Source organism: Dipodomys spectabilis, unplaced genomic scaffold (assembly GCF_019054845.1).
Source record: "Dipodomys spectabilis isolate Male_0828 unplaced genomic scaffold, ASM1905484v1 ptg000157l, whole genome shotgun sequence".
Classification (NCBI taxonomy): Eukaryota; Metazoa; Chordata; class Mammalia; order Rodentia; family Heteromyidae; genus Dipodomys; species Dipodomys spectabilis.
The window spans coordinates 4,790,643-4,804,222 of record NW_024870834.1 but is presented as its reverse complement, the minus strand read 5'-3'; the positions used below and the strand labels follow the sequence as shown (position 1 = coordinate 4,804,222).

General features: G+C 47.7%; 1 protein-coding gene across 1 annotated transcript; it reads right to left on the bottom strand.

Annotated features, from left to right (window-relative positions):
• Positions 1-785: 785 nt before the first annotated feature.
• On the bottom strand, positions 786-10,353 carry LOC122118815 (alpha-1-antitrypsin-like). The gene is made up of 6 exons (XM_042692778.1): positions 10,318-10,353; positions 9,601-9,711; positions 8,313-8,926; positions 5,184-5,454; positions 2,814-2,964; positions 786-1,638 (listed from the first exon to the last, which is right to left on the bottom strand). The coding sequence occupies exons 3-6, from the start codon at positions 8,923-8,925 to the stop codon at positions 1,444-1,446; spliced, it is 1,230 nt and encodes a 409-aa protein (XP_042548712.1). The 5' UTR covers position 8,926; positions 9,601-9,711; positions 10,318-10,353; the 3' UTR covers positions 786-1,443.
• Between the last annotated feature and the right edge of the window lie 3,227 nt (positions 10,354-13,580).

The following is a 13,580-nucleotide window of genomic DNA, read 5'->3' as shown; positions in this document are numbered from 1 at the left end:
AGATCTCAGCCTCCTGAGTAGCTAGGATTGCAGGCGTGAGCCACCGGCGCCCAGCTCTTTTTCTAACTTCTTGAGATGGTGATTATCTCATAAACTTTTTAAAGTTTGTATGCTAATATGTAAATTTAAAGCAATGAAATTTCTTCCTAAGCATATTAGTTTCTAAAAATTTTAACTGCTTCATTGAGATTAAAAACTATAAAATTTACTGTTTCAGCCTATAATTCAATAACTTTTAATTATAGAGCTGTGCCAACATCTCCACAACCTAGTTCCTGATTTTAGCATATCCTTGACTTTCTTGTCATGAAACTCAAAATTCCATGTTCTACAAACCTTTTATTTCCAGGCAAACTGAAATGGTTGGTTACCCCAACTTGGATAGTTTTTCAAGCAATGGTGTATTAGCTGGAAGAGGAAATGATTATCTGCCTCTCTGTCTATCTATCTATCTATCTATCTATCTATCTATCTATCTATCTATCTATCTATCTATCTATCTATCTATCTGTCTGTCTGTCTGTCTGTCTGTCTGTCTGTCTGTCTGTCTGTCTGTCTGTCTGTCTGTCTGTCTGTCTGTCTAGCTATCTATCTCATATCCTCTGGGTAGGCAAGGGATTGCATGTATTTTGCCAGTGAAAGAAGTAATCAGGTCAGTAGCTAAAGTGATTTGGGACCAACAAAGTGTGAGGCAAAGACTCAAAGGTGATGGAAGGAAGTCTTTATTTAGGATGGAGTGTGTAAGGGCTGGAGATATAGAGCCACTGAACATCAGTATGCAAGCATTCACATGACAGAATATTGAGTAAGCTCTTCCATCAAAGATATCCAGAGGCATTCTCTGCAGGCCCTGTCTCCCAGCCACCTTGAAGAGACTGAGACTCATGACACTCTGCAAACCTACACATGTCAGGAGCCATCAGGCAGCCATGATAAACAATCCTGCTCTCTCTAATCTCACAAACATACCCCCCAGATACTCTTAGTGGTTTCCCAGCCCTTCCAGGGATACACCTGTCCACCCAAACACCGTTTGTAAGGTTGTCACTTATTGATTCATGCAGTTGATCCTATGAAAAAAGGTAGCTGTACTAAAATCTGAGTGGTAAGGGTCTGAGGAAATCAGAAGGGAAGGAAAAGCTGAGAAGCCAAAAGAGAACATGAAGCTGGTAAAGGCCTAAAGAGTGACATGGCTGACCATCACACGAAGGATATTGGGGAGTGAGCTTAGCTTCTGATGGTGCAAAGTTGTGTTTTGTACCTTGGTTCAATCACCTGTGAAGGGAACAATCACTGGATGTGGCTTTGAGCTAAGATCGGAAAATGGACCTGTGAACTGTGTACCTGGGCCAGGTGCACCCTGAGAGCTGCTCTTGGTCTTCCTTTTCCTTCAGAAGCCCACTGGGGATGGAGATTGGGGACAAGAGAGCATTCCCTTGTCACCTACAAAGTTACATTGGGATTTATCACCTTCCCCATGAAGAGAAGGTTGTGGCTGACTTCCTCAATGATCAGCAACAGGAAGGGCCTGTTGAAGTGGAAAGCAGGGATGAATTGCCTGGGAAATGAGCCGAGGTCCTTGATGTCTTCCTCTTCTTCTCCTCCTTCGTCCACAGTCAGTTCAGCCCAGTGCTCTGCCTTTGGGGACCAAGGGTCACAGTGTTCACCAAGTAGGTACTGCACTTCCTGCCCCCCACCCCGGACCCTCCATGTGGTCCTGGCCCAGGAAATTCAGAATCCAGTCCTGGTACTGTCCAGACTAGAGACAGGACCTGGAACATCCTGTCTCCTGGTAATGACTCAGTGTAATCATTTATACAGCTCCAGGACACTGAAGCCCTCAGGCTCCCTGCCTGCCTGGTCTCCTGCTCTCACTCACTCTCTCACCCACAGGTAGCTTGGGTGTCTGGGGAAGAGCTCACCGTGTTCCTGTGATGCCCCGGCAGCTTGTCACACACTCCCTGACTTCCAGAAAATTCTTTTCTTTTTATTGACCCTATACACTCCTGCAAGCTGCCAAGTGCTGGCATTCTACCTTCTAAAAACCCTTGTTTTCCGACCCTTCTTTCCATACCCTTTCTTTCTTGATGGTCCTTCTCTAGCTTGTCCTCTGCTGGCCTCGGTAGCTGAGACATGGTCCCTTCCATGGGCTGGAGCTCTCATGCTCAAATTCCACTGGGAGCCTGCTTCCTCACTCACACGTTGCATGACCAGCCAAGCACCTCAGTTTGGTGATCAAGGTCCTGTGGCCCTTGGCCCAGGAGCTGGACCCATGGCCCTCCCCAGCCCTGCTCATCCATGGCCCTCCCCACCCATGACTGCTCACAGCCCTCCCCTGTCATTTGCTTTTGCCCAAAGCCAGCCAGTACTTGTGGCCACTTTCTCCTTCTGTTCTCTTTGCCATTAAAACTTCAAGATTCTTTCTTTGGGGAAGATTCCACTCCATTCTTGTGTAATGTAGACTCTCCTCCCCATGCAATTTACTTTATCAGACAGCCCATCCCTGCGCAACTCTCTTCAAGACTTGGGTAACGCGAGGTGTCCATCTCTGGGCCGAAGGGGTCAGACTGCACAGGCACTCAGCCTGAGGTTCCCCACTGCCTCCTTCCAAAGAGTGAGCTTGGCATGCCCCCTCCCTTGGTTGCCTCTGAGACTCAGGACAGCTGGTGGGGCTGATGTTTTACTTCACCATTTCCACCAAGCAGGGGACGGCCTTGGGGTGGCGGGTGGCATTTGGGTCCTGCTCAAAACCAGGAAGGTGAAAAACACACTCATCCATATGAACAGTACGTCCTCGTGGCCTTTGAACTTACCCTGGAGACCTTCATGGGTGTGGCTTGTGCTGTGATTCCGGAGAGGCCTGTGCGGTAACTGAAAAGATCCACACTGTTGGCCAGCAGCGCACCCTGCTCCAGTTGCGTTCTCCCCAGAAAGGAGAATTTAGGGAAATACAGCTTCCTCCTGCTACTCCAAGGGAAGAGAGGAGAAAATGGCTTCAATGCTATTTTTGGTGATCTACACACAGATGAGTGGAGTGGGATAGAGGGCGGTGTGTGGACTCTCAGCCCGCAGTAAGCAGGTATCCCCAGCTAGCTTCCTTTTCCCCTCCTGGGAACTCTGGGGACAGCTGCCCATGGTGTCTACTTTGCAAATGAGATAATAGGGCAGGGCAGGAGGAGGCTAAGAGTTTGCCCAAAGTCACACCATTTCTGAAAACACTAGGACTGACTCCTAACCAAAGCGGTGCTGCTGTTTTTCAGAGGGGTTGTAGCCAGCAAAACGAGAAAGGCTGTCAGATTGTCTGTTTGACTGTCTATCTTTTCCTATTTCCTTGTCTCTAAAACATCTTAAGGGCCCCCGAGCAGAAACTGCCTGCCACATTTTCCTGCTTGCTCCTGTGGTTACCTTTCCAAATTTGTTCCTCAAAAGCATAAGCTAAGAGCTGGTAGCTCACACCTGTAATCCTAGCTACTCACCAGGCTGAGGTGTGGGTTCAAAGCCAGCCAAGGTAGACAAATTGAGGAGATTCTTATCTTCAAATAATGAAAAAGCCAGAAATGGAGGTTGGCTCAAGTGATAGTACTGGTATCCTTGAGCAAAAAAGCAAGAGCATGAAGCCCCAGGTTCAAGCCCCAGAACTAGCATACACACACACACACACACACACACACACACACACACACAGAGGCAAATCCAAGTTGACTCGGAGACCCTTCCTGCGTAGCAGCTGGGTGGTATCTGTGTGCCTAGGAGCCCAGCTTTAGTTTCTCAACTGCTTTAGCCACAAGGAAGTGTGTATTCTTCCTTCTCCATCCAGAGCCTCTTCATGGCTCCATGTATAGAACTGAATGAACTGAGCAACAGAGAGCCACACCACAAGCCTGGGAGGGGCCTTGGAGACATGAAAAAATTCTCGAAGAGTCTCAATTCCATGTCTTTTCACACAGGCATTTGGGGGAACAAGGAAGCTGAAGGGCTGAGGACAGTGGCAGATTCTGCCTTCCAAAGCTCACTGTATGATCCTTCATCTGGAAAACGATTGGTATCTGGCAATGACTGGGGACAGATTCTGTCACAAGGAGGCTGGAAGGCTGACATCTTATGCATGGCATCCAGAATGTTGTTGCCAGACTTCCTATAACACAGAGACAAGGGCAGGATGGCGGCCTGGGGACAGGTGTGGAAATCGCCCAGCTCAGCACTTGGTGGTTTGTAGTGATAGGGAACTGGAAGGTTGGCCTGGAAGCCTCGGGATTTACCTGAGGTCTGGATCAAGATTTCTCAATTTTGTGTTTGTTGCTTTGTGCCTCCTAGGCAGGTGGTCTAGTATTGACCCACACTTCCAGCTCTTTTTTTGCAATGTTTATTTTTTGATAAGATCTTATTTTCTGTCTAGACAGTGATCCACCTATTTTAAACTTTCCATTGAAGCTAGGATGACAGGTGCTTGTCACCGTGCCCAACTTCTTACCTTGAGACAGAATCTCCTGGTCTTTCTACCCAAAGCTGACTTGGAACAGCAATCCTTCCACACTCAGCCTCCTAAGTAGCTAGGCTTACAGGCCTGAGCCACTGGTACCCAGCTTGGTTTCTCAGTCTTTCATGTACACATGAATCACCTAGGTTCTGATGAAATGAAAAGTTGGATTTGTAAGTGTGAGATGGAAACTAAGATCTTAAATTTGGGGCAAACTCACAGATAAAGATAATGTTGCTGGTCAGATTTTGAGGAGCAAAGACCTCTAGCACTTGAGTAAAACAAGCAAGTTGATCCCAGAGTGTGACAGAGCTGAGCTGCTTCGGGATGGCCCTGCATACCGCAGTCCTGATCCCTGGTGACTATCACACCAGCTGCCATTTATTCAGAGGACCTCCTCACAGTGTGGGCCTCATTCAAATCCTGCCTGGGATGCGCTGAGTCTTAGCTTTCTAGTGCATACAGTTCAAGTATGCAAATTATAAATGGGAGGACATGGGAGAGGGGATAAAGATGATTTAGATGGGGCTATCTTTGCTGAGCTGGCTCACCCAATTCTCTCCCCTCTCATGGAGAACCGAGTGCTTGCATCCTGACTAATTACTAGTCTGTGATTTCATCCACAAGTGTCCTAGCTCAGACCCAGGGCTGGGGGACTGTGGGGAGAATCCCATTTGTCAAGGAGCAGAGGTAACTGGGGTCTTACCTTGGCGGGAAGGGTCGGGTCCACGTGTCAAACTTCTCCTCCATCAGCACCTCCTCCACCTCCCTGGTCCTCCCCACATCAGGAAGGATGAAGACAGCAGTGAGTCTGCAGGCATAGGGCAACCGTAGGATATGGCTATGCAGGCTTGAGCGGTGCTGGAGCTGGAACCAGCCCAGCCGCTGCATGGTGGGCACTTGTACTGTGAGCTCCTCACTCACCCAGAAGGGTCTGATCTCAGTGAGCTTTGGGTCAAAGCGATATTTCCATTTCCCTGAAATCAAAGGGAGACAGATGCTCAGGCTGCCAGCTGTCAGCTGCCAGGTACCACTTCTGTGGTCTGAGATACAGGCATACATGAGAGTCTAGGGGAATGCAAGGAGCAGGGTAAACAAGGAGACTGATGTCTGTCATGGATAGAAATAAAGCTAGTTACATTGCTTGATATTATTTTTCCAAGTCTTTCCATTTCCTTACTAATGGTACAATATCATTCTTTCTGATGGATGAGTAGAATTCCATTGTGTATCTATACCACATGTTCTTGATCCATTCATCCACTGAGGGACATCTAGGTTGGCTATGGTAAGCAGTGCTGCAGTGAACATGGTTGTTCTGGTGGCTTTAGTGTGGCCTGGGTTGTGGTCCATTGGATAAATGCCCAGGAGTAGGATTGCTGGGTCATGGGGAAGCTCTATGTTTAGTTATTTAAGGAACCTCCATACTGCTTTATATTAAGCAAAGGAAGCCAGAGTCAAAGAAACACAGGCTGCCTAGTTTTCCTCATTTGCAGTAACCAGAATGTGCCTATAAATCTACAAGTAAACACGTTGAATGATTAAAATAAACAGATAAAAAAAATATATACCTGTAGGCTAGTGACCCCTTCTCTGACATCCTGTGGAGAAGCTAGAAGGCAGGTCTGTGAGTTTTAGTGCTAGGAGAGGGTGAACCCACTCTGTCTCCCATGAGCCAGCTTCCTGCCTTCCTACTCTGCTAGCTAAGGCTCTAGGCAGGAACTAGGATGTCTGGATCCCCAGGGACATGTGGTGAGCCTTTCAGGGCAGTAGGGATGAAGCTATGGGCTCCAGCTAGTACAGGAGGTGCTGAGGAGAGCCAGGCAGCTGATCTTCTGAGCTCTGAGTCCTCACAGTGGCCAGCTGCAGCAAAAGCAAGTATGCTACAAAACTGTATACTGTCTTGGGCAAAGGAGCCTCTGTGCTTGCGGTAGTATTCAGAACATCACAGTACCGTGTGTCCTCAGAGAAGGAAGAATACAGGAGGGAGGCCTGGTGACCCCCATCCGCAGGCTAACTGACCTGTCCACTGAAGGCTCCTCTTCCCCAGGCTCTCTCTTCCCCAGGCCATTCCTCTCATGAGCACCAGGCCTACCTCCCACTGGCTGTCTGGCTACCTCCATTTGAATGTCCAGGAAGCATGGCCCAAACTGCAATGGGAAGAATCTAATAGAGGGTTTCCAGTTAAACCTGAGTGGCAGAGACACGATCACTATTGAATACAATGATGTCTCATTTTGTTGGTATTCCTAAAGCCGACAGCCTCCTCTTTTAGAGGAGCTGGTCAGGAGTTGATTTCTGAGCAGGCTCTGCAGGGCGTGCCCTTTCTGGCTGGGAGAAGTGAGGAGCCAAGGACACTTCAAACAATGGCAGTGGCATGTTAGGGCCAGCAGGAGCCAGGGCTCCCACAACTCAGGGCAGGCCTGTCTTGGTGGAGGGAGGGTAGGGTAGCGTGAGCAACGAGAAATGTAGGTGAAGAGCCAGCTGGGCCAGGTCTCATTTTCAGCCCCTCTGGTTCCTGCAAGACATTCTAAGGGGGCTCCATGGGGATCAGGGGCACTGAAAGGGTCTAAGCTGAAATACAAGGTCAAAGAGAACAGTCAACCCAAATTGAGCATGGAGAGTGGGCTAGAGGTACTGAGGAGGAGGCAAGCTGCAGACAGAAAGGCCTGCCGAGGAGCAGTTGCAGTGGTTTTGGTGAGAGATAATGGACTTTGGACTAGAATAGTGACCACTGGACAGAACAATGGTCAGTGGGAAGGGAGGTCCGATGGGTGAAGACCATGGCTTGTAGACTCTCTTAGCCTGACTAGTTAGTTGGGGGATGGTGTAGGATGGACTTTGAAGTACTGGATTGGGCTGAATTTGGGGCTGAGTACTGCGATTTGGAAGAAAAGGAGCAAGAAAAGACAGCTTTAAAGGGTGGAGGAGATAGAAGGAAGAAACTCTTCAGGCTTGGGACATGCTAAGCTTGGGATACTTTATATAGAAAGAGGTGACCAGGTGGTTGGTAGGGTGTGGGAATGTAGACAGAGTTGGAGGCTCCAATTGAGAGGTTAGAGGCTGCCAGTGGCCCAGATGCCTGAGAGACTCACATAAGAAAAACAGGCCCAGGAAGAACTCTATGGCATATCAACATGGGAGTGGGCTGCATGTGAGAGGGAGAAAGACTGGGGCAGAGGGAGGGTGAGGTGGGTCAGAAGGCCACAGGGACCCCAGGAGAGGGGAGCATCTGGAGGTATGTCAACCACACTGCCAGATTCAGCCAGGCACCATGAGTGTGGAAGGGTAGTCAAGAGGGTCTTTTGTGCAATGGGTGGGAGGCACTTGGTCAAACCATGTGGGACCAGAGAGTAATGGAGCTAGAAGGGAGACTCACGTGCTATGGAACAGGAGGTAGCATGGCCCAGTTCACGTGGGCAGGGCTGACTTCAAGGATGATATAACCCTGGCGATCTCACAGTGATCTGCAGGGGGTTTGCTGTTATGAGGTCACGGCTCTGCAATTTGGGGGACTGAAGAGACCCACCTAGTCATCTGTTACTTGGCCTTGAAAATTGTGTAGTTGGTCCAGGATGAAGGTTCCTCCTTTGAAAAGTTCGGTTGTATCAGAAAAGGGAGACTAGGGGATTATAGCTATAAGGGGAACTAGAGTTTGGTTGTTCAGAGGAAGGTTGCAGAAGAGAGAGGCTGAAGAGATGGGAGAGAGAAGGGAATCCACAGAATGAAGCCTTGAAGAGGCCCAGGAAAAGCAATGTAGGGTGAGGAAAGGAAATTGCATCTTGGACAATGACATGTGAAGAGGTTTTCACATGGCCAGTAGAGGTTTATTTACCTTTAAAGAAAATATAATTGGCCAGGATCATGACAGAATGTGACTCCAGGTCCAGAAGAAGGTTTTTGATCTTGCCGTGGGTTTTTTCCTGCAAGGCTGCATCAACCTGTTGCTTGACTCTCTGAGTGTTCCCCAGGGAGGCAAGGAAGACCTTGGTGTGGTACAGACTCTGGGCTGTCTGAACAAACTTTTGCTCCAGGTTTTGATAGCTGTTCACAAACAGCACACTGCCCGTGTTCACCTGGCACTTCCCAGGGGGCGGCAGGAGAGCTTGCAGGAGCTGGCCGTAGTGTGTGTGGGCCTGGGCCTTGGGGACCATGGTGAAGTATCCCAGACTCTGTAGGGTGTGATCTCGGGCCTCTGGCTTGGCCTGGAGGGCCAGCAGTGTGAGGGGAATGGAGAAGCTGAGTGGAGAAAAGAGCACATTGGTGCCTGGGTTGGAGATTACCAACTGGATGTACAGGCTGAATGCAAAGCTCCAGTTGTTCAGGAAGGAAGCAGCCTTCTGATTCTCTGATATGGAAGAATTTTCCTGGTCAGGGATCCCTTGGCCACAGGCATGAGGATCCAGATTGACCACCAGCAGCCAGAGGAACAGAATGGGGTGCGTCATCCTACACAAAGAAACAGTACCATCACCCAGTTCAGCCACACAGCACAGCAAGGCCTGTCACCCCCAAAGGCTTCCTACTGCTCTGTCCTTCCACCAAGGGCCCAGATGGTTGGTTAGCTTAAATGGAGAGCAGCGAGTGTTTGGATACACTGGGCTTTGGAGTCAGGCAGACCTGGGCTGGGGGCTTGACTCTGAATCAGGAAGGATGTAAGTGTCAGGGATGAATGGAGGTAGGGCTACCTGTTGCTCGTCACTGCCTGAGGCCTGCTGGGAGAAGAGACTGCGTGGAATGCAACAGATGTGCCATCAAACCACACATGTGCAGAGAGAATGCAGTCAAGAATTGATTGGCTATACTACAAAATTAAGGAAAGTAAGGGAAGGGGTAGGTAGAGGAGGGATGCGAGGGGTACTGGTGGAGATGCATTGTATTCACAAACTGCTTTGTTAAGTGGCAACTCCTCTATACAAGTATTAAAAGATTAAAAAAAAAGAAGTTAAAGAAGTTAGTTACTGTTTAGAACAAGGGCTAAAAGCCCCATTGACGATGTTAGGAAAACAGCCCTCCTACCACTCTGCAGGTGTTTGTAGCTTGTGGTCAGAATGTTTCCCTGCTCTGATTATAATCCCCATATACCCACAACATAGAGTCAAAGCACTTGTTCATCGGCTCACCTGATCTGGCTGCCAGTCTCCGGCCTAGGTCCTCCCTTGTGCTCTGCCGGTCGGTCTGTGCTGCCAGGATGTCCTGCCCACCAGTTTCCTCTCGGCTTTGATGGTGAAGTCCTGGAAGAAAGAGAGAAGCCAGGTATTTGTCCCAGTCCTCAGTGTTTCTTCGGCTTTATACCTCTACCTGTCTTGACCACAGGTTCATCCTGCCCTGCTCCAGCTTTCTCTAGCTTTTCTTTGCTCCTCCTGCTTAGGGAAACTCTCTGCTTTAGCCCTCTGTGTGACACCTCTGCATGTCTATCTCCCTTTTTCCCTTAATGCCTTCTACACTTCTCTCTGTATTCTTTTCCTTAAAGTTCCGTCCCTGAACCTTCGGAGGAGGGGCTCACAACCCATCTCTTCAAAAAACAAATTGGTCCCAGGTAAGGGAAGAGGCCTCTTCAAAGTCAATGGTCAGCTAGTGGCTAAGTCAGGATTCCTGCCTGGGTCTGCTGCCTCCAAAGAAAGGGGCTTGATTTTATCCATCATCAGCTCCCTATTTCAGAGTAAGGTGCTCCCTCACAATCCAGTCTACATGCACATGACCTCCTGGTCTGTGGGGTATGCTGCCCTGAAGGGGCAGGGGACTCAGCACATCCCCCACCCACATTGCCCACAGTCTGCAGGGGCTAATGGAGTCCTGGGGGCCAGACCAGAGGCCAGCGGCAGGTAAGTTGTACTTACAGGCTGTGTGTCCAGAGTCTGATACACCTTTAAAACTGGCCTCTGTGGGAAGCTGTTCTGGGCTGAGGAGTGGGAGGGCACCAGGGTAACTGCCGATCCTGGGGCTCAGTCATGTGGGAAGGCCGGCTCGTTCCCTCCACAGGCAAATGTCCCAGCAGTGCGTGGTGCTCAGTGATACGTGCAGACACGGAGGAACAGAGACTTCCAAGTTGGGAGGAGTCACACTGTACTGTCAAACTGAGAGAAACTGTCAAGCTGATTAGGGAAGTGATTCCCCATCTTCCCTTATTTCTTCTCTCCCTCCCATCTATCCACTCATCTATCCTTCATCCGTCCATTTATCCATCCATCATCCATCATTTATCATCCATCCATGATTCATCCATGATCCATCCAACATCCATCATCTATCATTCACCCATCCATCCATCCATCCATCCACCTATCCATCTACCCAATAAACCACCCCCCATTCACCCATTCAACCCATCTATCTACTTCTGAAGTACCTGCTATATTGTAAGTGTGACTATGGGTAGGCATTAAAGAGGGATTATGCAAGAGCACCTCTGATAGCTGCCTTCAACACGTAGGTCTCACTCGAAGGCCTTGGTGCCTTTTGTGTCCATCCTCATATTTCTGGAGTAGAGATACAGGCACAGGAAAATTTCTGAAATAAGAGACTCTGGATTGGCTGAAAGAATCCTGGATTGACAAGGTTCTGTTGAACTAACAACATTTAACTGGGATTCACAAAGACAAAGAGGAGTCAGTGCTCAGTGGAGATTCCTGGGAGAGGGTGGGCTTGAGATGCTCCCCAAGGAGGGGCAGGTAATTCACAGTGAAAAAGAACAGACAGGCAACACTGGCTAAGCAACTCCGGGCCATGTCCTCAAGAACTTAGCGCTTCATTGTGTTCATACCATATTCCTCCCGGCCATCATCTTGGCTCCCTTCTCATAACACCAGGCATAAACAGTATTTGATTTCACCCTGCACCAGAATCAACTCCAAATGGATCAAAGACCTTGAAGTCAAAGCAGACACTCTGAAAATATTACAGGATGGAATAGGAGAAACCCTAGGTCTCCTTGGCTCAGGCTGAAATTTTCTGAATAGAGACCCGGAAACACAACAAATCAAAGAAAGGTTGGACAAATGGGATTGCATAAGGTTGCAGAGCTTCTGCAGGGCAAATGACATAGCTAGCAAGATCAATAGAAAGCCCACGGATTGGGAGAAGATCTTTACTAGCCATACAACGGACAAGGGTCTCATATCTAAAATATACTTGGAACTCAAAAAATTAAACCCCCCAACAACAAATCCTCAAAGAAACAACTGCCCAATAAATAAGTGGGCGAAAGACTTAAAGAGAAACTTCTCTGAAGAAGAAAGAAGGATGGCCAATAGACACATGAAGAAATGTTCAACATCCCTAGCCATAAAAGAAATGCAAATCAAAACAACATTGAGATATCACCTCACTCCAGTTAGTACGGCAAAAATCAAGAACTCTAACAACAACAGATGCTGGAGGGGATGTGGACAGAAAGGAACCTTACTTCATTGTTGGTGGGAATGTAAACTTGTTCAACCACTTTGGAAAGCAGTATGGAGGTTCCTCAAAAGACTTCACATAGAGCTCCCCTATGACCCAGCAATCCCACTTTTGGGCATTTACCCTAATGTTTACAAACAAGACCACACTAAAGCTACCAGCACAACTATGTTTATTGCAGCATTATTTACCATAGCTAAGATATGGAACCAACCCAGATGCCCCTCAGTAGATGAATGGATCAAGAAAATGTGGTATATATACACAATGGAATTCTATGCCTCCATCAGAAAGAATGACATTGCCTCATTTGTTAGGAAATGGAAAAACTTGGAAAAAATTATACTAAGTGAAGTAAGCCAGGCCCAAAGAAACGTAGGTCCCATGGTTTCCCTTATTTGTAATATCTAGTATATGTATGAGTCAAGCGGAAAAGGTCAGATAATGTGATGAACCCTTAGATGTGTATTTTAATGTTTTTTTTCTTTCATGCATGTGTTTCTAACGCATTTATAAGATTATCTCTTTGTTGCTTTGTATGTCCCTCCCCCACAGTATAACTCCTGCTTTCACTATATTTGATGTCAGTATAACTTGTGGAGGAGATGGGGAAAAACCAGTTGTTTAAGGATACAGGTGGACCTGTTGCAACAATGAAAAGTACAAGTTGTCAGGTCCAAAACGAGCTTTACAATGTTAGTGCGGGGGGGGGGGGGGGGGGAAGGGGGGGAAGGGGGGGAAGGAGAAGGATTGGGATTAGGAGGGGAGGGGGGATGCTGGGAAGGGATGTGAAGGGTAAACAAAGGAGGAGGCTGCAATGCTTGGTAAGAAATGTACGCATTATCTTGCCCATGTAACTGTAACTCCTCTGTACAGTATGTTCACAAATAAAATTAAATTAAAAAAAAAACAGTATTTGATTTCCTTATGTAAACACCCAAGCACTGACAGTCCCAGGACTAATAAAGAGAGTCAGAATATGTGTAGAGAGAACAGCTATTCTAAAGTGTTTGCTGAGTGTCATTTATTTAGTAGCATGTGTGCTCTGTATTAAAACCACCCCGTGAGGAAGTTCTACTTGTATTTTGCAGGTAAACTCAACAAAAGCTGAGAAATTTGTTCCAACGCTAACAGCTCATAGAGACTGAGACGAGCTTGACATGCTGAGTCATGTGACAGTCAGATCTTCAGATTTTCAACTGACTGTGGAGCAGGTGATTTCTTGGAAATTGATCCTGGGGTTGCAGAGGTACAGTACTCAGAGGAAAGTAGTCTGCACAGCACCAATTTGAATCTGAGCTCTATAAACACACACACACACACACACACACACACACACTTGCACTGAGGTAAATTTTTCTCAACTTAATAATTTTCCCTAGAGTTTCTTTAGATACCTTTCTTGACATGACCTGGCCAAATTTTTTTTGGGGGGGTCCGGTCGTGGGGCCTGAACTCTGGGCCTGGGCGTTGTCCCTCAGCTCTTCAGCTCAAGGCTAGCGCTCTACCACTTGACACCTGGCCAAATTTTTAACTAATACATCAATGTCAAGCAATTAGTAGGATCTGTCTGGGAGAATGGAGAACAGGTTGAGAAAGCATTTGAAAGTCCTTGTCTTCATGGGAGAGCATCTTGATCTGTTAACCATGACTGTTGGGAGATGGGCAGAAGAAATAGTGAGATAACTTGTAAGCAATACGG

What these genes read in the sequence shown, in the direction of transcription:
- LOC122118815 (XM_042692778.1), bottom strand. Translation starts at nt 8,925, where the DNA reads ATGACGCACCCCATTCTGTTCCTCTGGCTGCTGGTGGTCAATCTGGAT. An exon ending in ACCCGACCCTTCCCGCCAAG is followed by an intron (nt 2,965 to 5,183) that starts GTAAGACCCCAG and finishes CCCTTGGAGTAG; the next exon opens with CAGGAGGAAGCTGTATTTCC. An exon ending in CACCCATGAAGGTCTCCAGG is followed by an intron (nt 1,639 to 2,813) that starts GTAAGTTCAAAG and finishes TGGTCCCCAAAG; the next exon opens with GCAGAGCACTGGGCTGAACT.